This window comes from Catharus ustulatus, chromosome 6 (genome assembly GCF_009819885.2).
Source record: "Catharus ustulatus isolate bCatUst1 chromosome 6, bCatUst1.pri.v2, whole genome shotgun sequence".
Taxonomy (NCBI): domain Eukaryota; kingdom Metazoa; phylum Chordata; class Aves; order Passeriformes; family Turdidae; genus Catharus; species Catharus ustulatus.
Genome location: NC_046226.1, coordinates 62665105 through 62688903, shown reverse-complemented (window position 1 = coordinate 62688903; position 23799 = coordinate 62665105). Strand labels below are relative to the sequence as shown.

The 23799-nt window shown below is 37.1% G+C and overlaps 2 protein-coding genes across 4 annotated transcripts in view; one reads left to right on the top strand and one right to left on the bottom strand.

The window, feature by feature from the left end:
- The window catches only part of KIF18A (kinesin family member 18A), a 32623-nt gene extending 13344 nt beyond the window's left edge, over positions 1-19279 (bottom strand). The window contains exons 1-13 of the mRNA XM_033063032.1: positions 19171-19279; positions 18050-18436; positions 17236-17393; positions 16228-16332; positions 15154-15264; positions 11577-11774; positions 9835-10008; positions 7402-7476; positions 7043-7152; positions 3643-3805; positions 2925-3089; positions 2386-2507; positions 1970-2208 (exon numbers count right to left, since the gene is read on the bottom strand). Coding sequence (XP_032918923.1) covers positions 1970-2208; positions 2386-2507; positions 2925-3089; positions 3643-3805; positions 7043-7152; positions 7402-7476; positions 9835-10008; positions 11577-11774; positions 15154-15264; positions 16228-16332; positions 17236-17393; positions 18050-18377 — 1948 coding nt within the window. The 5' untranslated portion in view covers positions 18378-18436; positions 19171-19279. The remainder of the gene's footprint in view (positions 1-1969; positions 2209-2385; positions 2508-2924; positions 3090-3642; positions 3806-7042; positions 7153-7401; positions 7477-9834; positions 10009-11576; positions 11775-15153; positions 15265-16227; positions 16333-17235; positions 17394-18049; positions 18437-19170) is intronic.
- Positions 19280-19364: 85 nt separating this feature from the next.
- Positions 19365-23799, top strand: part of METTL15 (methyltransferase like 15) — a 98222-nt gene continuing 93787 nt past the window's right edge. Inside the window, exons 1-2 of one of the 3 annotated variants that reach the window (XM_033063168.2) lie at positions 19365-19383; positions 20765-21044. In XM_033063168.2, coding sequence (XP_032919059.1) covers positions 20781-21044 — 264 coding nt within the window. In that variant the 5' untranslated portion in view covers positions 19365-19383; positions 20765-20780. Of the gene's footprint in view, positions 19384-19446; positions 21045-23799 lie in introns of those variants that run through there. The other 2 variants (XM_033063167.2, XM_033063166.2) reach the window with 2 other exon arrangements.

Here is a 23799-nt window from a genome sequence, read left to right as displayed (position 1 = left end):
AGTTGCTTCTACCACGTTTTATCCTGGATCTAATGAGAAGGGGAAAGGAGTGACAGTAATGCCTCATTTTCTCTTCCAAAGACCAAAAAGCAAATAAAAATCATAGAAAATACCACTATGGATTTTTTTGATAATCTTCAGGCAGCATTTGCAACTGAAAAAAAGTCTGTCTTAGCTGAAAATGGTGCCCATTTACTTACTTGGATATGAAGTTCAACAAAATTTAGGATAAGAGAATAATTGGAATACCTACACATAAGGTTTTCAAGAAAACCCCTTAAATAATGTCTAATGATTTTAATAAAAGGAAATGTTTGTTTAAATAGCTCACGTGGAATTTAAATAATGGTCATTTTAGTATTAATTTCACTAAGAACTGACCAAGCCTCTTACAGCACAAAACTTCAAGAAAGGTAGAAGAGAAGTAAATTAATCAAGAACTCTAACACAGCGTACTAGCATCAGAAACTAAAATTCACAACAAGCATAACCTAAATATGACAAGAAAATAATTACAATCAATACTTCATTACAAAGGATATTACAGAGCTTCTGGATTAGAGTTCCTACTTATTCCATCAGAAAAAAGTACCCCTACACAAAAAAACTCCCAGTATCTAAAAAAATATGCTTATGATTTAAAATAAATACCAGCTTTCACCCTTGCTGAATGAATCCCTGACTAACATGGGTAGAATAAGTAAGCATGCAAATCTGCTAACTTTCTTTTCCTTCTCTCTGTAGAAACAAAAGCAAACACACACTAAAAAAAAAAAACAAAACACCAACGAACCAAACTAAAATCAAACCAATGCCACTCATGAAAAAAATCCCAAGCCAACCAAAAAACAAACAAAAAAAACTCCAACTCACTGCCAACACAGTCTAAACTTAGCATTGCAGTGAGGCACTGTGTAACTATTTGGTATCAAGAAAAAGACAAACATTCAAAAAAACCACATCTACTCTTTATGAGAAGAGGGACAATACATGGTTTTGATAAAATAATTCTCAAGCTGTATAGAAGAAAGCCATCAATAGGAGGGAACTAATTTCACAGTTTATCAGAGGTCAAGGCTTTTTTTGGAACTACTAGCTTTTGAGAAGGTGAAGTAGTATTTCTCTCTTTTTCCCGTTGTTACCTACAGATGTCTGTCAGATGGATTACTAGCAGTAATGGGAAATCCTCAGGGTATTGGGTGCTCCCCACCCACAGCACAAAACACAATCATGGGCCCCAGAGCAGTTGCACTAATCAGGATGAAATTTTGCATGTAATCCATCAGAACAGTACCGTCTAATGAGGATTCGTCATCCCTTTTGACCCAGACTATGCTCTAGGGCAACTCACTTCATAGATGAAGAAAAGCCAGTTATCTAGAGTTATAGGGAAAAAATGGGGCCATCAGGATAAAACAAAACTGCCAGTTCCATGGTAGAGGTAGATATGGCAAATCCTTTGATTCTTGGAAACATGAACTTCTAAAATATTTTAGTAAGTTGACTCCAAGTCAACCTATAATTAATAGTAAATCTCATCTCCCTCAAGGCTATTATTAAAAACTACACAAAACCATACCTGGTTAACATCTAAAGTTACTTTAACAGAATTATAACCAACTAACACTATGATTCCTTTCCCCATCAATGTCACATGAAAGACTCAAATGCAATTTTTAATAGCACTCACAGGATCTATGAACATTGATATACGGAGTACATTATAACGTGAAGAGGATGAATTCATCTGTTGCAGTTCATATCTAGACATTGAAGAAGTAAACTTCTTTCCTATCCTATATCCCATTAAGAACTGTGTAAAATTTGTAGAAAGTGGGTCTGAGACTCAATTTTACATCTGGCCTCAGTATCTGAAGAAGTGCACAACTGTGTTTATGGATGATATCTGACTGCTGCAGAAGATATGTAAAAGTATTTCCAACAGAGAAAAATTTAATGATATACTTACGGCATGGGGTGTTTGGTCTGCTTACAAGCTGTGGGAATGAAAATATAGCTGACATTTCTACTTCATGGTTTTGATTTCGATTATTTTCTTCAGTCTGGTCAGCCCAAGCTACCGATTTTTGTCTTTGAATCAGGTGCTCAACCTCTGCATATTCAGTCTCACTTTTGCAATTTGTCAACCCAGCTTCTCTCAAAGTCAGGTATTGCTTGCGAAGAACTGGAAGTGCAGTATTTAGTACTCTGTAAGACAGCAAGAGGCAAGACAAGCTGACCTAAGAAAATACAATTTTAACCCAAAACCCAAAAAGTGATAAAAAACCTTGCTTCTGTTTCACTTAAAACTGAATTCTCTAAATAGGTGCTCTCACAATTGTCAGAAGGTAAGTCTTATCCCACCTGCCATGAAACCATACTTACTTTTCTGTTTGCTTATTATACTGATCTTGAAGGGACACCAGAGACAACATGTGCTCAATCTGGGCTTTAAGGGCCTGAACTTCTAGGTTTAAATGGCAATACTGCAGATCTTGACGAAGTTCCTTTGGGAAATTAGGAATAAAAATGAAAATCAAACAGCTATACATAAAACTGGTAGGAAGAAACTAAACCAAACTGAAAATCTAATATTAGATCAGACTATGTGAAAAGTAAAGACAGAGTAGAGCTATATTCTTACAATGAAGTGTTATAGTAGAAAAGTATGAATTATTTTTACATGCATAAATATAACTTTGTAGATTCCTTTGACCAATACTGTGTGAGCTGCAATTAGCATCAAAAATCCAAAAGGCACATATGGATGCTTATCTATGCATCAAACGCTGGCCTATTTCTGTATATTCTCTCTATATATTTTACTTTATTTCAATTACTAAGCTGTTCTTAACTCAGAGGTTTTACTCTTTATCCAATTCTCCTCCCCATTCCCAACCATGACAAAGTGAAAAAAACTTTACTTTTGGAATACACCCATCTTGACCTAGAAGGCGCATTTCATTTTCAACACGGTGCAGCCATTTGGTATTTTCCTCAAAAAGATTGGTCTGCTCTTCTTTTTTCTTCTGCATGCGTACATAGTGACTATTAAGTGCTGAAAGCCTTAGATCCCGCTTGCAAGTAGCCTAAAAAAAATCCCCCCCACAAATAATCAGCATTTAAGGTGGAAACTTTCAAATGATGTTCAAATTCTCTCTATATATAGATTTTTTCTTTAATTTTATATAACATGGCCAAAAAATTCCTAGTAACTCAAGAATGAAAATGAAGAAGCATTTTTTCTGTTTTCCTTATGCAGTATGTCCTACAAAAACCCTGTTAAAGGATAAAGAATTGAGAAGCAAAATCCTCTATCTTCAAACATCACACTCTTCTGATGTTTGTACTGTTTGTTAAATATGACAACTAAAAAGCACAAAACCAGCAACAGCAAGTTGGTTATAAGCAAGGTAGTGTCCTAACAAGGCAAAGGGCACTCTTCTAAATAGAAGACAACTATACTCTGCTGTTTACCTCAAAAATTAGGTTACTACATCAATAGTCATAGAGGAGTGATAATCTGTGTGCCTCATTTTAATTAAATGCACTAATACATTATATAATTACTTAAGCAAAATTTACACAATTATGCCAAAATAAAGAGAGATGATACCCTGCACTTCATTGCAGAAAACTCACCTTTTCTACTCTTTCTTCAGAGCATATCAGTTGAATTTGTTCATGACATTGATTCTGGTAATATTTCTTTAGTGCATTTTCTTTCAGTTTTCTTTCCACCTTAAGATATTCTTTTCTGATTTCCTCACGGCTTGCGAAAACATTTTTAATTATTTCTTTGTATCTAAAGCCAAAGGATAATAGTTAACTATTTTTGAAGACTTTTAATGACCGTCTCCTTTGGTAGAGGAATTTTCAATTCCAAATAAATAAAATAAACATAAAGAAATTGAAAAGAAATGACTAAACCCTGTTGTAGATAGGCACTAAATAAATACAGTACATCAGTAAGAATTTTATGCATTTGAAGTGAAAATAGGATGTGAAATTTTGAAGGAGGAACTAAAAATAAATCTTGTCATAACTACAATGACTACACTGAGATTTAAAAGACTTATGTGTAGAAGTTTCAGATGCCTTTCTCCAACTTCAAAAGATACTAAATACCTAGGTTGTCTACTTTTTACATCAATCTATTAAACAGATCAGACTACAGTTGCCATAGACACACAAGGTATTCAAAAACCTACAACCTATCCTCAAAGAAAAGGGGAAAGCCACAAAGGTCTTTGGATCTCACTTTCTCTGAAATAGCTGTACAAATTTCATCACTAATGGACAACAAAACTCAGAACATTCATCATATTTTAACACATACTAGACTAACAGGGGGGAAAACCAAACCAACAGTATATGCTACTCAAGGAATTATTGAGTAACCAGTTTTCTGGTTACCCCTGGACTGCAACACAAGTCAGAATAAGAAGACCTGGAAGCATTGCAATACTGCAATATAACTTTCACTAGTGGTACTTTTTCACTTTACTCCTGAATACCAAAAATGCTTCAGCACAGAATGGCCAAAAAGATACTGTATATCTCAATGATAGCCAACCTCATATACAAAGTATTATATCCTATGTTGTTAGAACTCTACATAAAAACAAAAGCAGGGTTTAAGATGTAAGCGCTCTAAAGACAGGCAACATTTTAGTTATGTATACAGTTTCAGTTCCATATATACATATACAGTTTCTAGTATTAAAAAACCCCATAAAATCAAAAACTGCAAAAATGCTAAAAAACTCAGGTTCAACTCCAGAACCAGTTGAAGAGACATTCTTGTCATGCAATTGACTTCTTGCCAGGATTTCAGAAGTAGTATTTTTATTGCACTGTCTAAAGTTCGAATAACTGAGTCTTATTCTGAGTATTTTATTACTCGCCTTTTATAAAGAAACAGAATTAAGAAAATAATAATTCTTCACAGATTTACAAATACAAGAGGTTTTCACTGAGTGTCTAGAGGAATACTATCATATCTAGGTAAAAATGTGTACTAAAACACTCACAGAACTTAAGTATTATTACTTTAAGGAACAATAATAGGTTAATAGTTAGAGTTTGATCTTTGAGGTCTTTTCTAACCTAAAAGAGTCTATAATAAAACAGTAATCTGCAGAGTATCAGATCTTACTCTACACTGTTCTTATCCATCCAACTATACTATTGATTGCACACTGCCTGGAGAATTTCTGTCCTCCCTAGCATCATAGAAATACGGTTCCTCCCAGCTGCTTGGGAAACAGAGCAATAAGGAATCAAAGAATGAATCATCTCCGTTTCCATCACAGTAAAAAGCTGGGAATAATTCAGATGAGGGTGAAGATTGTAATTCTATGTACCCTCCTTATGAGGAGCCATTACCAGTTAAAACAACCTTTCGTGTACTTATATTCACTAGTGTTTCAAATAAAGCATGAAGTATAGAAGCCTTTGTGGATTCAGTCTTTCAATAAGCACATTTCGGTTTTTATGGAGTTACCTTTACCCTCTGGTCTTCAGCTGAAAAATTACGAAGTTACATATAGGCCCATCCAGGGTATGAACTACCTATACTACCTAGTGTGAAAATGCTCAAGGACCTACTGGGTGTAGTTCTTGAGCCAGTGTCCATTGTCTACCCTCAACAAGCTCAAGACTCAAAAGACTGGCAGACAACACATCTCCAAGCTTCAGCAGAAGGAGGAATGGTTTTTAAGAGCCAAGTGGTGTACTCAGTGAGTCTCTTTCAGACAACAGTGATGCAAAAATCATGGGTAGTTGGACCTAAATACAAGATCATTGATAAGGCTCTCTTCCTTGTCCTGACTAAAAAGGAGAAGGCAGCAAATTACCTTCAAAACCTGTAAATGAATGGGAAAAAAAATCAACTTGTTACCCACACAACATCAGTAGGATGAACCCGGCAGGATATTCATGAGAAAGAAGAAAGACATCCACATAATTTCTGACATCAAGAGGGACTAGGATAGGTTTGCATGTGGATGTTTGGATTTTCCATAACAATGAAATGCAAACAAATATTCTCTGACCAGCAAATCTTGGCATAGAATACGTCCACCCTTTCAAAAAGATATTTTAGAGACCTTGCCCTTGACTGACTCTTCCCACACACGAGAATGAAATAAAGGGCAAATCACAGGAAATTAAATCTATCTTAAAGACATACAGTGCAAAAATATGCAGGAAAACTGTCAGAAATATCAACATGACTTAGAAGCCCACACTACTTTTGAAAATTAAATTTAAATAACCTGAATGAAAGGGTTTATTGAAATATCTGGAATGCCACTAAAATAGAGCACAGTTAGACAACACCTTGCTTTGAATGGCTTTTAACCATACCTCAGAAGATTTCCAGGTTAAAAAAAACAGACTCAAAGGGTCAAATAAAAAAACCAGTTAGCTAAATTAACTTAGGTAACTGTCAGAAATATGAGACATGCAGAGACATATCCAGAAAGTCTTGCACTCCAAAACCTATGCTCTTCATGGAATAAAATGGCTTGTGCAACATATTGATACTTCACATTTTAGTTTGTTACATTTTGTGTTCTTTCATGAGACTGTCACATACGAAAAGAGAGGAACACCACCAAGAAGGGGCCAAGAAACATCAAAGCAATAGAAAATAAGAAATCTACTAAATGAACTCTTTGCAGAAAAACTTCCAGGTTTTGTCTCTCTCAAACCTTGTAGGAAAGATACCACATGAATTAGTGCCTGCCAACAGTCACAAGAGCTGCTGTCATTTATGCAAACTACATTCTGCCTACCCACAAACACAACCTGTTAAGAAGCTTTGCTTGAAGCCAGCATTCATATACTGCTTCCTGTCACATGTCATTTCCTACATCTCTCCCTTTCATTTTAAAACCACCATCAAGCCATACCTAGACCTAGGTAAAGCAGTATTGACATGAGGAAATCAATACTGAAAATAGGAGGTTTGTTTTACAAATATTTTTACAAGTTAGGCAAACTCCTTGGAAGCAAGCTCAAAATGCAATTCATTTACCTTTCTATTTCCACTTGCTGGTTGTTTGAAAGTTCTGCAGTATTATGATTTTCAGGAATGCTTGCTTGTTTTTCTTCATATTCTCTGAGTTTCTCCTTCAACATTAGGATCTAAACCAAAAGAAGTACCTTTTAGTTGAAATATGTGTTTTGTTTCTTTTTCCAAAATTATTATTCCGTGCTGATACTTAACAGCTTTACAAATGGCAGTAGGTGATACTGCTCTCAGAAGAAAAAATTTTCTTACTTCGAAATACATTCGAACCATATTACCTTATAGATTCGATCCCATAAACTATTTTTTATATTCAAAGTTAACAGTTCACCTTTCAACCTCTTAACAACAAATTTTTTACATACCTCTTTCTTTTGTTCATTGCAAATTTTAGCATACTGGCTTATGTGACTGTCCAAACTAACAACATTGCTCTTCAACTGCAAAGAAATAAGTTAGAATTTAAAGGCAGTTCCATGTTTTCATGCATAAACAACACACTATGTATATGTACTACATAGTAACACATACACAAAATTATGAGGAAAGAGATACATTAATTTCATGATTTATAATCCACATCTGATTATAAACTGCACTTCTGGGTGTTGGCAAATATCTTGGGTTACAATACAGAGCGTGATAAAAGGTATCTACTCTATCACCATCTGTTGAGGGTGGGGGCAGTGATCCTTATCTCCATGTCAGATATTCTGCTAATGGGCCATCCCTTGAAACTAGGTGGGGCATTGTTCTTTATCTTTTCACAAACCGTCCTTCCCCCAGCGAGTAATTTTCTGCTAATGGCCATTGAGTCCCACTGTGTGACTGATAAAATTACTTCATCCCATTGGAAGTTACTCCAGCCAGGGGGAAGAGTCCAACATTTCTTACCAAGATACTAAGGGAGCCCCTTTCTCCTCTGGACTCCAGAGGGAAACCAGATTTCTCCACATCACCACTGGACCTCCAGAGGGAAACTGCACCTTCTACAGGACCACTGCTTCAACTGAACCACATCTGTCACTGCAGGAGGACTGCAACCACCATTTAATGGGTCTGCTACCAACACCCTGCCTGATGGGGTGTCAGGTTGTACTCTGACTTTGTCAGAGTTTGGAGCTTGTTTCTTTGTAGTACTGTATTTCTATTTTAATTTCCCTAGTAGAGAACTGTTATTCCTAATTCCCATATCTTTGCCTGAAAGCTCCTTGATTTCACAATTATAATAATTTAGAGGGAAGGGGTTTACATTTTCCATTTCAAAGAGAAGCTCCTGCCTTTTTCAGCAGACACCTGTTCTCCAAACTAAAACAGCAACTTTTTGTTCTTTGTCCATATATATGCCACACCTGATTATAAGCCGCACTTCCGGCTTATAATCGTGAAAATACTGTACATAAAATCCTGACTTGCACAACAAGAATATGACTGTCAGCTTTTGCTGTCACCTGTTGCACACCCATGGTCAGTACATTTCCCTCAACAAACCAAAAATTTACATATGCAAGCACATTTTGCATTTATTCTGATTAGTTTTACTATTTAAATGTCTATCTTGTGCATTTTATTCTAAAAACTACCTTTAAGCAAGCAACAAATGGAAGTTACAGTGATCCCTGTATCACATAAAAAGAATTAGGAACTGCAATAGACAGATGATGAAAAAACAATTAAACAATAGATTGCAGAAACAGGACATTACAGCTTTTCATTCATCAAGACAATCTCACTGGGCTTCTTGACTCCAGCTGAATTCTCCCTATATCAACTTGGACTGATTTTTGTAAAACTGGTAAGAAATTTCTTTAATATATTTCACAGTTCTGAGAAACTAATAGCAAGATATTAAAAAAAGCATGTGAATTCTTCCAGTTGAGGATTATTTTTAATTCCATGCTCACAAAACAAACAGATTCAAACTGGCATCCTCATCCCATTAATGGAATGTCCTGGGGTGACTTTGTAATGTTGCATTGTATCCCCATTTCTCTGTTTAGCCCAGAAATAAGTTTTGTACATTTAAGGTTGGATCTGAGAGTAAAGGGGAAGAAGGAGAAGCAGTAGAATGCCTGAAGTAATTGTTTTCATTACACAGAGATAAGAGTTTCATCACTTTGTCTCCTGGACTGTGTTGCTGTGTTGGAGAGAGCTCCCCTTTGCTTTTAGTTAGTTTTTGACTAACTACTGAAACAGACAAGTTCTCCAGAAAGCTTTTTTTTCCCCTGGAATTATTTGAACCTGCTCTGGACTGGGAACCCGGGGGAAGCATTGGGAGCTTGCACCTGTGGCCTGGCCTGGGTAGTGGCATTTTCCAGAGTCGGATGGACTGATAACAGACTGAGCTGAGCTACCACCCACAGGAGAGAGATTTTCCAAATTTGTCATCTCTTCAGAGCAGCAAGAGGTTTTGTTGTTTGTTATTGTTGATTTTTTTTTCTGCTGGGCAATGCTTTGCCTGTAGAATAAACAGATATTTTCCACTTTTCTGAGGATATTTCTTCCCAAACCAGCTGGGGGAGGGGCCACTTGGGTTTGTTTCCTGAGGGGGACCCTTTGGAGGTTTCCTCCCAAATTTACCCTAAACTAGGACGTGGAGCTATGTTGATTTTGGGCCAGATCAAGGATCTACTATGTATCTACTACACCCATCAGTCAGATATGAAAGACTTGAGAAAGAAAATGGAACAAAATTTAAGACAAAAGTGAAACTAAAGCAAATATTCCAAAAGAAATTATTTTTTCTCAATAATATTATTTTACTTTGACAAGAGATCAATGAATACTAATATACTTACAGAAGACTTGATATCCTTTGCTCGGTTTGCATACTTAAGAGTATTATAGGTATCATCATAAAACAAGGAAGATGGGCTAATAGCAGCTATCATTACTGTTCGGCAATTTCCTCCAAGAGAATCTTTCAATAAACGAGTAAGTTTGCTGTTTCGATAAGGAATGTGTTTCTTGCTCTAAAAAGAGATATATATATATATATATATCTGGTTCAGTTAACTATACTTTTATTTAAAGTCTGCTTAGAATTTCAACAGTAACATAAAACATGACAAACAGCCACGAAACTTTTCTTTGACATAAGTAATTTTTCTTTGAAGTATCTATCTATACATCTTACACATTTTAAGTCTCTTGGAATTGTTCAACACCTTTAAAAACACATGTATTAGCTAGTTACTTTCTGATGTCTGGATATGTAACTCCTATTTTTGTGACAGGGCAACTAAAAGAAAAGTTAGCTACATTAAACTATTTTCAGTTTACAAAATCATCCAAGTTGGGAAGGACCTCTAAAATCCATCTAATTAAATCCCTCTGCTCAAAGCAGAGTCAGCTAGAGTAAGATGGCAAGGACTATGCCCAGCAGGCTTTTGATTATCTCCAAGGATAGATTTCACAACTTTCCAGGCAACACAAAATCTGCTTTGTGAAGCTACATACTGTAATTTCACGACTACAAGGTACACCTTAAAGCCTAAAACCTTGATCGAAAGCTGGAAGTACACCTTATAATCCGGTGCGCCTTATATATGGACAGAGTTTGGCAATTTGCCGACAACCCGTAAGTGCGAGCCGCAAGCTGAGCAGCAAGCAGAGCGATTCTGTTACTTATTGGTTACTTTGTTGCGCACAGATCCCCGCTGCAAAAAAAAAAAAAGTGCGCCTTATACATGGAAAACGTTTGGAAATTTGCCGACACCCAGAAGTGCGCCTTATAATCTGGTGTGCCTTACAGTTGTGAAATTACTGTAATTTCCATTTCATTATACTAAGTCTGGTCACTAGGAACCAAATCCCACATCAAATAAATTGACATGATTCCTTCATATGTCCATGATACAGATATTAAACTCCTCCTTCCCCTCCTCCAAGATGGTGATGAGGACATGCAGCATCAGGAAGGTAAATTAAATCCGATTTTCTCTTGGCATATTTGAAGCAGGAATTTGCTAGTTGAGCAGAAGGACAAAAAGAGTGTTATGGTAGACAACAGACCTTACTTACGCAAATGTTCAGGAGGCTTTGTCCTTATCCTACACAATTGTACCTATTCCTTGCCTTGAGCTAGTGAGCCAGATCAGGAGCTGACTCAGTGCTTTGAGCAGGGACGCGTACATGTATAGATGTATGTGAGATCCCAAAAGAGCAACTTGGAATAGGAACTGTTTTAGCCTATAAAAGCTACTTCCCCCTAAGATTAAAGGTTAATTGTAAGGTTATTCACATACTCATGCAATCTTCTCTATATATGCTTGACTTTGAAGAAATCAAAGTAAGACAAGCATTCATTTTTGACACTATCCTTAGGCAGCTGCACAACATTTTTGAGAATTCTCTCTCATTGGGCCTGTCTTTCAGCTATCACAGATATGATGGCAGAAACCCTTAAGACAATCCTATATGCAAATGACAATGTGAGCAGCAGCAACAACGTAAGCCACATAATTCAATCAGCTTGGCACCTTTTAAAGTGTTTTCAGAGTGCAAGGAGGTAAAGACTGCATGGGAAAGCAGTACATACCTTTGGATCAGCCAATGCATTAATGACATTTCCAAGAGCAAGCAGGGACCGGTTAATATTTGTTCCTTCCACAAAACGAGCCCCCTTGGAACTTGTGGCTTTGGCACGTTCAGATCCTGCCAGGTCAATGAGAGACATTTTGGCAATACGAATATTTTGATTAATGCTAGCTGTTTTATCTTGCTGCCGTAGGTAAATCTACAATTAAAAAAAAAGAAGACAATTAAAAAGTAGCCACTAACTAATCTAAACAGTAAATTAATTTCATAGTGTAACAACTGTCTTAGGACACTTGTATGGGAATCCTCATAATCCAAGTTAAACCTTTTAGTACATATCTAATGTCAACAGGCACTTTGGTCTAACGGAAAATAGTGAACCTATTTCTGACACCTTTTAAAGTCCCTTGTTTTATGTATTAGTAAGGGAAGAAACAGAGTATAGTTGCAGTGAGTTTGACTGAGATGGACTTAATTTTCTGCACATCAGTCCATGTGCTGTTTCCAGGACTGTGACCCAGACAGTGCTGATAACACACACTGGTGATTAGCTTTTGCTGAACAGTAGCTGTATGGCATCAAGGCAGTGAGCAAGAGGTTGCAAGCAAACAGCTGATCTCAACTGACTGAAAGTTGCTCTGAGTAGCCATTGCATGAGGAATGGCTAGGCAATGGTTTGATGGTGGCAAGTAATTGCCCCACCTGCCACTTTCCCTTCACTCAAGTGAACCACAAGGTATCTCCTCTTGCTTCTGATTTCCATTCTGCTGCAGAGGATGGACTGACCAACTGGCCCTGGCTCACGAAGCAGCTAAGTGAGGTTGTTTTTACAGGGAAAATGAATTTCACAGCTCTTGATTCTTCTGCACTAAGAATGAGTATCACACTACTGAACTTTCAATTTAAAGAAGTGTTCCTTTTTCAAATGCACATTTAGGAGTACACTATAAAGAGATGTATAGGGATAAACCAGGAAAAGGCTGACCTTTCAGTGATTTAGATTTAGCTGCATCTCCCATTAACAGGGAACAATACTCATTTACTGCTATGATGTGATGCCTCCTGAAGCCACTTGTTACCCTTCATTCCATCTTTCCTGAAATTTTCACAGTATAAAGAACTAAAGGCTTCTGTTTCCTTCTGCAGTTGAAAGTATTTTTTCTTCAGGTTTATAAGAAAGTGGGCAAAGTATAAATATATGGTCAATAAGAAGAACCAAAGTTATCCTTAGATGTCTTTACACCTTTTCCAGTATTTACTTCCCCTTCCTTTGTGTTGAGTGCCTTGCCATTTAATATGGCTAACAGTTACTGACACATTCATGAATGCCCTTCTGGACAGTGAATTAGGAAAGAGCTACCATGAATATAAGGTGACTGACTAGTAAAGACAGCATCTCACTACTTCTGTAGTTTTAAGCTTTGTGCATGAGAAATGAAGTTTTCACAGCACCTTGCAACAGAAAACAGACCAACAAGTATTGTGAATGAATAAAATAAAATTCTTATGACTTGCCATGAAATGTAAACCTATTTCAAATAGACATGTTACTATATCAAACAGTACAACTAAGTTCAGTTGTACTGTTTCCAGTATAATAGACAAGAAAAAAAACCAGAACCTCAGGCTGGGAACACACTACCAGAGCAACACAGTAACTATCATTAAAGAAGTAGGAAAAGGTAGAGTGACAGCCAAACAATGCTGTATGACTCAAGCTTTTGTAAAAATTCAAAAGATACAGGAAACACCCCAAAGCAGAACAATCTCAATACAACAGTGTGGCAATTCAGATTTTCCTCTCAGATGCAGTAATTGCCTGACCCAGATAGATATTTCAAACATAAGAAATATGGTAAAGTAAGCCAAAATTTGCATCTCTAAAATCAGCTCAGAGTGTCCTGGGCCAAGACTTAATTTCTGAGTTAGTTTCAGAAAATATCCTGCTCCCATAAAGTTAACAAGAAAGCCAAAAGTAACATATCTCTACAAAAAAGCAACTCTTAAAATAAAAGAAACATTAAAAATAAAGAGCAATCATGACAGCACTGGGGATTTCTCATCACTTTTATGTCTGGAGACAAAGACAATTCTGTTATGCACAGATTTGTGGACATATGAGAAACTGAAGTGATTTATTTAACTGCTTACCACTTTAAGAAGTGCACTGAGAAAAAGCCTGTCAGATAATAAAATCCAGAGCTTTTTCCTAGAGTAAAGGTAACCAAGATCAGACATCCCAGCCCAGCAAGTAAATAAACAGAAAGCAGCACTTCACTCTGATCTGCCTGTAGCACTGTACCTTGAGCCTTTCTAAAGGCAGCATACATACATGACAAGGCAGCTCTCAACTCAAACAACTTTAAAAGTGTTTGTGCAGTCATGTAAAATGCACAAGGGCAGACATCAGGAGAAATTAAATAACAGACAATTTCAAACATACGTTTAAGGTATGTAGGGAAACAGAAGCTTTTAGAGGGACAATGACTTTTGTTCTGTTCCATATTTAGAAGCCTTTTTTAAAAAACTTTGCTATAGTTATTTAGTACTGTCCAAGTGTGCAGACACTGTTAAGAACTTCCCAACAGTTAAGTGCTCTAATGCAAGGACCAGAAGCAAGGGCAGAACAAATAATTCAAAATACTGCTTGGCAGTATATAACAGCAAACAGAAAAAAAAAAGACATTGCTGATAACATGATTAGTTTTTAAATATCATACATTGTATTTAAAAAGAGAAGTCCGAAGAGTAAGGCAGTGTAGCTAACCCCAAAATCTTTGGATAAGTCTTAAGTTTTAGCATATTTGTACAACTCATTCAGAACTCATTTCTGAAAACTAAGAATCATCATTTCAATTTTCTAAAACTTGATCTATACCAGGAGATTAGGAAACAACTTTATAGTAAAAATTACCATTAACCAAGAAAGTAAAATAAGAAAGTACTACTTAAGATTCTTAGTTTATAGTCAGACATAACTGCGTTCTGTAAATTATTTTTCCCAGAGAAATGCTACACAACATCATGAAACCAGAAAGCATTAAAAGAATCATCAACAACTTTCAGTTTGTAAGATTACAATATGGAAGTCCATTAAAGTTTTAACTATCATTTTACATAAAAGTTATTTATTCTAAGAAATATAAGTTAAGAAGGTAAAAGTACAGCAATTTCATGTGTATAAGGTGCACCCTTTTGACTAAAATTATGATCCAAACCCAGAAGTGCGCCTTATATCCCGGAGTGCCTTATATATGGACGAAATTCGGAAATTTGCCGACACCCAGAAGTGCGCCTTATACTCGTGAAATTGCTGTACATATTTCTAATATATCTAATAAGTTCAAACAATTGGAAATAAGCGATCTTTTTACTGAATTCATTTCTTCAAACATAAATATTAAGAACTATTACATACTTCCAAGGAATAAGGGTCAACAAGAAGAGTAAACTGAAAAACTTCAATTCCCTCTTCTCGAACAATACAGTTTAAAAGTGAAAGCTTCCATTGTATCCAACTTTAAACAAAACCTGCTAGTCACAGTAATGGCCACCGTGTATTGGCTATATCATCTTACCTGAAAGACAGCATGGGACCGGGAAGAGGAGGCATTCACATCTGTGGGATGCTGAGTTCTATTTTTATTTCCATAGTCCAACATCTGAAGGATTTCCGCAGCTGATTTAGGCTTTAAGAGTAGAGCACAAGACAAATACAAGTTTCTTTTCTTTTCCATCAGCTATACGAATATACTGATTCTAAAATACATTTACATTAACATTGATCTTCAAAAAAAACCTCAAAACCTTAAAATTTTAGCTCCCTAGAAATTTCTTGTTTGAAACAGAGGCACTTCAAACAAGTATTCTCAGCTAAAAAGCAGTAAGGTATGAAAAGCAAGTACTTAAGTGTAGCAATATAAATCAGAAAATATTTTTAGTAAAGAATTTAAACAAATCTGAAAGATTCTCCAGTTAGAATCAGCCTCTTTCAAGAATGTCTGGCCTTAAATTAGTATATCACTATTTAATGCATTAGTACAAGAAAAATCTTTTCCTTACAAGACTCAAGGTTTGGGAACAAGGATGTTCACAGAACTAGCCAAACTTAGAATATTGTTTCCTGTCACAGTATGTAACATACAAAAGAAAGCTGCAAGAAAATAGGTCCACAGGAATAGATTTTGAGATTGGAAAACTAAGTTCTATCACTGACCTTACCAAAGAATTGCTGTGCTAGTCCAGAAAAGTAACTTAACATGCAACTTTTCAAACATGGTTATTTACAAACAGAAGCAACCTTTAGACTTCACAGCAGCGTAGAGCACTCCAAGATGGCAATGAAGGCAATGGTAAGATACTTTAGCCAAAAAAAGAAAGCTTCTAACATCTACTGGATGAGCATCAAGCCAATGGTATGGTACCCTTTTGATAACAAGAACTGAATGCTTCTATATTTGCATTCAATAACATTAGCAGGCTTTTTCCCACAACGTACTTTTAACTAATTAATTAGATTTGCAAGTTACTGGTGCTTATGGCCAGAAAAAAGCCCACCAGGAAATTACCAAATTCCTTACAACTCTCAGAACAATGGGAACATTTCTCAAATATCTCAAGCACATTTTAAGTTTCCATAGATATTTACACACCTGATGCAGTGTCAGACCTTGAACTACCACTCCTTGCTGGCCATCTTCACGCACAGCCAGAGGTCCAGATTTGACCAGCAGATCACGTATCTGTTCATTATAAACCTTTAAAAGGGAATTTAAAAGGTTTTATTAAAATATCCTCTCAGAGATGATAGAATTAAATAAACAGAAATCACCAGTCTAAAAAATACTTCTTTAAGACAAAATAGTGAATTCATGATATGTTTCTTATATTTTTCCTACACTGAGCTTAAAATATTCAATTCACATGATCTTTTTAGATTTTAAAAATGAATAATTCTTCCTAGCAAATAATCTTTGTTCTCTATTGAGAAAAATTACCTTTTTGTACAAAAACCAGTTTTGCAACAACCATTAATCAAAAGCACTTATTTTCCTCCATTGTATGTTACAATCCCTACTTCAGCCATATTTCTTGGTTCAAACCTACTTTTGTTAAAATTATTTAAATGTCTTCTCTCTCGGTCTGTGAAAGCATATGGCAATTCAAGCTCTCTCCATCTCCTTCTACCCCTCCCAAATACCAACTAGAGTTCATTAAGACTTTGAGAGAGTTAAAAAGATAACCATTTTACTAGCACCGCTCAGCAGCGGTGCCAAAACATTTACCTGCAAAAACAAAGTATCATTTTGTTGTGCTTTTTCAGTGCTTATAGATGCTATTGAGAAGTCCTAAAACATTACTCTGAAATTATATTTTCTTGCACACTTCAACAGATGTTCAGAGGCATGTAATTCATCAGCAAAACACAAATCATGAACATTCAGTTCCTATTATAGACATGATACAGATAATATAAACACATTAGAAGGGGTTACTGTAAAACAGTAACAGGTGCCTAGGAACACCAAGTTTGCAGAGCACAATACAGTTCAACTCCTATAAGGACACATTTTGTCAAGCTCCAGAAAGGACCAGAGCAGCTTGTCCTTATTTATAAAATATAACTTATTAAAAGCAACATACCAAATACAGGAACTCACCTCTAAATAAGAGATGGCAACATCACATGTTTTATCTTCTTTTATCTGATCCATGCGTTTATAAAGTGTCATCATAGTTAAATACATGACTCCAGGATCTTCAGGAGACCCTAACATTGTATGAGTCTTTCCAGCTCCTGTTGCACCATATGCAAGCACTGAATTTTCCCAAAAAAAAACCCCAACAAAGTGAAAGTACGTAATTTATTTTTAAGCTAATCAGGAACACAAGTCAAATAAACATTCACAGACCTCTGTTATTTTGCAGAACTGTTTCATAAATGGTTCAAATTTCTTACTTAAGCTTTACCTTTCACATCTATAATTAGACACAGATGTTTCAAAACAACACTTTTGAGTTTTTCAGTTCAAAATTAATTCACTGATATGTTACATGAAAATACTATTTACTTACTCTCATTACCCTAAGCCATCCAGGCATTTCATTTCCTCAGCGCATTCCAGCAGCCAATTAAAAAAACCAAAATCTTAGAGTTGATAAAGCAGGTTGTCACACTCTCAGTGACACAACTGTTTCTGCTTGAATAACTCTAGTGAACTCCCATTAACACATATGTTTCAGATAAAATTCCCAAGTCTATTATAACCTTAACACAAACTTATTTTTAAAATAGAGTGGAGCTATCCTAACTTCCATATGCTAAAAAGTCAGCCTTTTATACCTATGAATTAAACCACTATGTTTTCTATCTCAGACTTTTTTAATATCTCTGCAGCCATTGGACAGAATGGTAGAAATTTTGAGAAAAATCACTGAAGTTTTTTAATTAAAGAAAATAAATAACACAGTTACCTGTACAGTTATATCCATTTAGGAAGCCATCAATTAGATTTTTAGTAGTGTGCTCAAAAACTTCCAGCTGGGATGAACTGTCATCAAAAATGGCATCAAACATAAATTTAAGATCTTTCCTTTGTCTTTTGTTAATATCCCTATGGGTCACTCTCTGCCTGTTAAAGAAGCTAACTTGTTCCTCCTTTGGATCAAAGACCAATACATGCCGGTCAATAACACGGACAACCCTGCTAAAGTTGCTGTGTTTTTCTTTTTGGTTCTCTGGACGGACACGGACTACCACTTTCACATGGCTACAGACATCTTCTTCCTTAGCAGGAGTCATCCCTTCTGTTCCCCAGCTTCACTTCCAACACTCTTTCAGATCGAACAGCTGAATATTTTCTGCAATTGACAAGATAGGTCTTATTTGCAACATAATGCCTTTCACTCCTTCAAACAGTTCACACATTTGATCAGGCACCTATGCTGCAGTCACCCATGACTTGTCAGAGTACCGCCCCAACGGCAGTGAGACATGTAACATGTAACAAACAAAACATGACTTAAGTCACCACAGCTTTCAGAAAGCCAACTAGCACTTCCCCACGAAATTCTTAAGTTTATTTAAGGATTTAAACTACTAAACGACCTACAGGCTTTCCTTTAAAACAGACCAAGCCTTTAGATGAGCTACCACATTTCTGTGGACTAAAGCGAGCAGTTTTTTTTGTTCTTCAGCAGAAAGAGGAGCAGCCTATGTTGCTCTCCCTGGATTATTGATACAGTCACGTTGCACGTTTAAAGAGAGTTAAAGCGGGATTTACGTTAACGTGCCTTGCATGGGATGCAGCAACCGACACCAAGCCGGAATTTCTTTTAAATAGCCCATTTCTGTTGTTAACAGCGGGCTCCTTAAAAAGCCGACAGTAACCTACACAGCAAAGGCTCTCAGTGCCGCTTTTGCCGCTCCAGAGCCAGCTCGCCCTCTCTCAGCCGAGCCACCTCCCACACCCGCACTGCTCTCCTGCGCCACGGCAGACACTTTTCCTCAGGGCACGGCTCCAGGCTCGGCCCTACGGCCAGAGAACTCCCCTCATACCCACCGCAGAGACGCCTGCCCCGGCACCGGCACTCACCCTCGGGCAACGCCTCTCCCCAGTCTCGCTCCGCCGAGCTCACTCGCGGGCCGTGGCCTCAGCCGTCCCCACGCTCGCCCCCGGGACTCACGCACGGGCCGCGGCGGCACCGACCGCCATCCACCGGCCGCCGAATTCAAACACACGCACGCAGCCCTCCTCGCCTGCTCATTGGCTGTCCGCCGTGACGTCAGCAGAGCGCCGGCGCCAGCGGTAAGTGCGTGGGGCCGGGCGCGGCGCGAGCGGTCGCGGAGCCTGAGGGGAGGCCGCGAGTGGAGGGAGGGAGAGAGGGACGGGGGACACGGGACACGGGACACGCGACACGCCCGGGGCTGACGGGCGAGCGGCCGGCCTTTGGCTCCGTACATCCCACCAGCCCGGCTCGGGCGGGCACAGCCTTTTCCTCCCGCGAGTCGCAGGGCCTGTCGCCGACCGGGGTGCGGGCTGTTGGTGCTTCTCTGGTCACCTCTGATAACAAGTGTTGAGGGGTAAAATTTTTGTCCTTGCTACCTTTACTTTCTGCTTTAGGACAAGTGCCGGTCTTGAGGCGGCAGCCTGCAGTCGTGCCCGAGTGCCCCTTTAGGATTGCGCTGTTATAAAATAAACTTTCTGCTCACTTCTAAGAAAAAGATCTCCAATTGTGTAGAGCGAGGGTGGTTGTAAGCAAAGCGTGTCCTTCGTGTTAACCACGCGTCTTGGGCTCGTACCAGTGTGAGTAGGGTGATGGCAGACACTTGTTACTGGTTTAACCGCAGCCACCGCTCCTCACTGCCTCACTAGTGGGAAGGAGTAAAAATGTAGAAAGCTGAGATACAGATAATTTATTAGGTAAATCAAAAACTGTGCTGACAAGCAAAGTAAAACAAGGAATTAGGTCACTACTTCCCATGGGTAGGCAGGAGTTTAGCCATCTCCAAGGACAGCAGGGCCCTATCACGGGTAATGGTTACTTGGGAAGAAAAATGCCATCACTCCAAACATTGTCTTCCTCCCACTTTCTGTATGAAGCATTATGTCATTTGGTCTGGAATATCCCTTCAGTGCATTTGGGTCTGCCCTAGCTGTCTCCTCCCTGCTGTGTTCAGCAAAAATCCAAAACACAGCCTCGTATTAGCCACTGTGAAGAAAATAACTCCACCCCAGCACAGTATACTATGATAATACATGTTTTCTGTAGACACAGTGTGGTTTATTGCAAAACCTCACATCTGTGTGTCTATTCAAAGTTAGATATGCACTTTCATATTTAAGGTGGGGAAATTACTGTCCAGCTGAAGCCTAAATTATCAGGAGAGTAACTTTCCCAGCATATTCTTAAGCAGGAAAAATATTGGTAGCTTCTGGCAAGGTAAATTCAAGAAAAGCATGTATTAAAATCTGATAGTGAAAAGAATGTGCTTGTTGCTTGAACATGGTGGATTTGTAGATAATCTAGAAAGTTCTGAAAACATTTGCTGATAAAACATATCTATAAAGCTACCCAACTTGGAATGGGTATAGCTTTGCCTATAGCATTTCTGCCTTCTTACTTAAACAAACACACTATTTCAAATACTTGTTTGAAAGTAATTCCCAACAATTACTGCTCTTCTAGGTCGATCAACTCCAAAATGTTACCTCAAAATCTGTGCCAAGTTTGCAAATGTTTGTTTCTGTGTAACTTGAAACGGAATTCAGTAAATGTGTCTGGTTTGGCCAGAAGGATCTATTCTTCATCAAAAAAGCTTTCTGACTCTGAGTCTAAGGAGCAAACTGTCCAGAAATGTGAAACCGAAGAGTTGCCTCAAAGTACAGAAAACAGTAATTTTGGAAGATTGCACATACCAGTGATGCTGGAGGAGGTTGTTAATTGTTTATCCCCTCAGCCAGGTCAGGTAAGTTAAATGATTAATTAACATTTGTGATCCATTAACAGTCTGGCAGAAAAATTTGTGGAGTGTAGGAATAGCTTTTGTTTAGAGAAATAAAGGGATACTCTTAAACAATCATTTGTACCTTTAAATTGTTTTAAAGCTCAAGTTAAATCTCTGTATTCAAACTAATAAAATTCTGGTGTCCGTGTGCCTGAATCCTCAGGTGGGTGGTATTTATTAAAACTGTCATATTTGACTATTATGTTGTTTTTGTGCCTGTCTCTGAATTGCACTTGCGTATTCTAAAGGTTATGTTAATTACTCATAGTACTGGGGAGTTCTCATATATGGTTATCACATCCTTGAAAAAGATACACAATGAAATGTTTTTGTCTGGGTGGTTTTAGTATTAATTTAAAAGGATTTTTAAAATAATGTAAATTCTTAAATAACATTAACATTTCAGATATTTTCATCTGTGATTTTAGTGCTTATTTTAGCTTCATACAATCTTACTAGTTTAGGTTTATCAATTAATAGTTTTACTAGAAAGACTGAAACAATGGGTAAAAAAGTAGAAAGGTCAAAGTGTGTGTATGTTTTTATTTTTATTTGAAAAGAGCATGATCCAACAGTGACAAGGTGATATAGCAAGTCTGAGGTGGATTCAGTGATCAAAAATTTGCAGTCATATCTTGTGTTTCACAGTGCATGATTTTAAGTCTTTGAAGAAGCAGTGAAAATGCAGATAGTGTTGATACACATTAGCATACACATTGCTCTTGCATGTGTTCTACTGTTGACGATACCCAAATTAGAGAAATACACAAAGAACTTATGTTAGAATTATGAGGACATTTTCAGACACTAAATGAACATACAAACTGTGATGCATTGTGTGAAATATTTTTTCCAGTTGTGTAAGTTTTTACTTAGATAAGAAGAGCCTGATGACTTCAGTGTTCATTAAATTCTCTTTATTGGTATAGAAAACCTTACTTGGCAACACAACTTGTAAAAGAAAGTACTTAAGGTTATGAACTGTGTGGAGTACCTATTACGGCCCCTGAAGAGTTTTTCTAATTTAAATATTTATGAATGAAAAATAGCTTATTGTTGGGGTGGGATTTTTTCAGGTCTGTGTATAAATGGTTTTCCAGATTCTAGGCTAGTTGTGAACCACTGACTGCTATAAGAGAGCCCAGGTGTGTTTACCTCAAAGAGAAGCATTTATAGTACTGCTGACCTGTTTGGCATGCCTGAAACTGGAAACTGTTCAGCACTTCCATTTTTCTTTTTCTATATGTATTTACAGCACTTTCTGAAGCCTTGGAAAATAAGTAGTGTGTAAAAGGATGCAATGTGTCAACTGAATTTTGCTAGTGTGAGTGAAATTTTGAATACAGTTTGAGACAGTTTGTCACTAACCTGAGTGGTGATAATCAGTTTGTATTAACATGGATGTCAACTGGGAGTGTCGTACAATGTTAAATTTTTAAGATTATAGTCATGACAGGAAGTCTATAAACACTTTATTTTGTTGGCAGGAAAAGTAGTGCTCTGATGTTGAATTTAGTTTTTCTGCTTTATTCTCTCCTACGCACATAAATGTTTCCTTTACTTGGCTTTCATAGAGTTATATTATTTGTTATAAAATATCTGATTTGGGCCTCTATTTCTTCTTGTGTCCTAAGACAAGAAGTTACCAATATAAAAAGAATCTAATTAGAAAGATGATGTTCTCCCTATAGTTATGGTCACTGAATGGGATTTTCATTTTACTTATAGAGGTTCTTACGAAAATAAATGTTACTTAAGAGTGAATCACCACTGAGATAAAGATGTTAGTGCCCTCCCACTGAATATTCTTGTTGACTGTCTCCTTTGGGGAATCTGCTTGTCAGGAGTTTGAGCAATAATACTTCCATTTATCTTTGAATCTTCTTTTATTGCCTTGTTTCGCAAAGTCCCTGTAGTAGTCCTGTCTTTGAAGCAAAGATTGCGAATTAGTTTTTATTAATCTACCTCGCTTCTCAATGAAAAGTCTGTTGCAGTAAGTCCACACATAAGTAATTTCCTCTTTAAGTTTACTCTATTGATTACCCTGCATTTTAATCTTCTCAGTCCAGGAGTGTTGTTTGCAAATATCTCACCAATGTTTTTGCAGTTGTCAGGACAATTCTCTGTTCTCTTAAAGAACTAAACATATTTTGATCAATGTTTGGACATCCAGAAGCAGGTTGCCCCCAGTTTTCAGCCTACTTTTTCCTAATTTTTTCCTTTGCAATGGTCATTTGTCTTTTAACTGAAGATGTGGATCTTTTCCACATACTGTGGCCATAACGTTAAGTAAAATAATTTCAATAACAGTTCTAGTATGAATGCAAAAGCTTGAAACGCTGAAATTTTAACTGTTCTCATGAGAATCTTAAAAGATTTTTGATTTGCGAAACTCCAGGAAATGATAGTGCTGCAGCACCAACAAATAATTCTATATATAATATTTAAACTCCAACTGGAAGAAAAACAAATATTGTGCCCTACTCAGATTTTATGGGGAAGCCTGTAGTCTGATGACATCTATGGTTTTGTATGATCGGTTTTGTCTATGGTTGAGTATGATCTAGAAGAGACTATAATGGAGATACTATAAGGTCTGCTAGTATTACTTTGTTTATGATAATTTAAGAAGCTTTTTTTTTAGTGTCTGTAAATTAAATGGTAGGTGGTCAAACTTGAGGTGAGAAATAATGAATGAGGTCTTTCAATTTTCTCC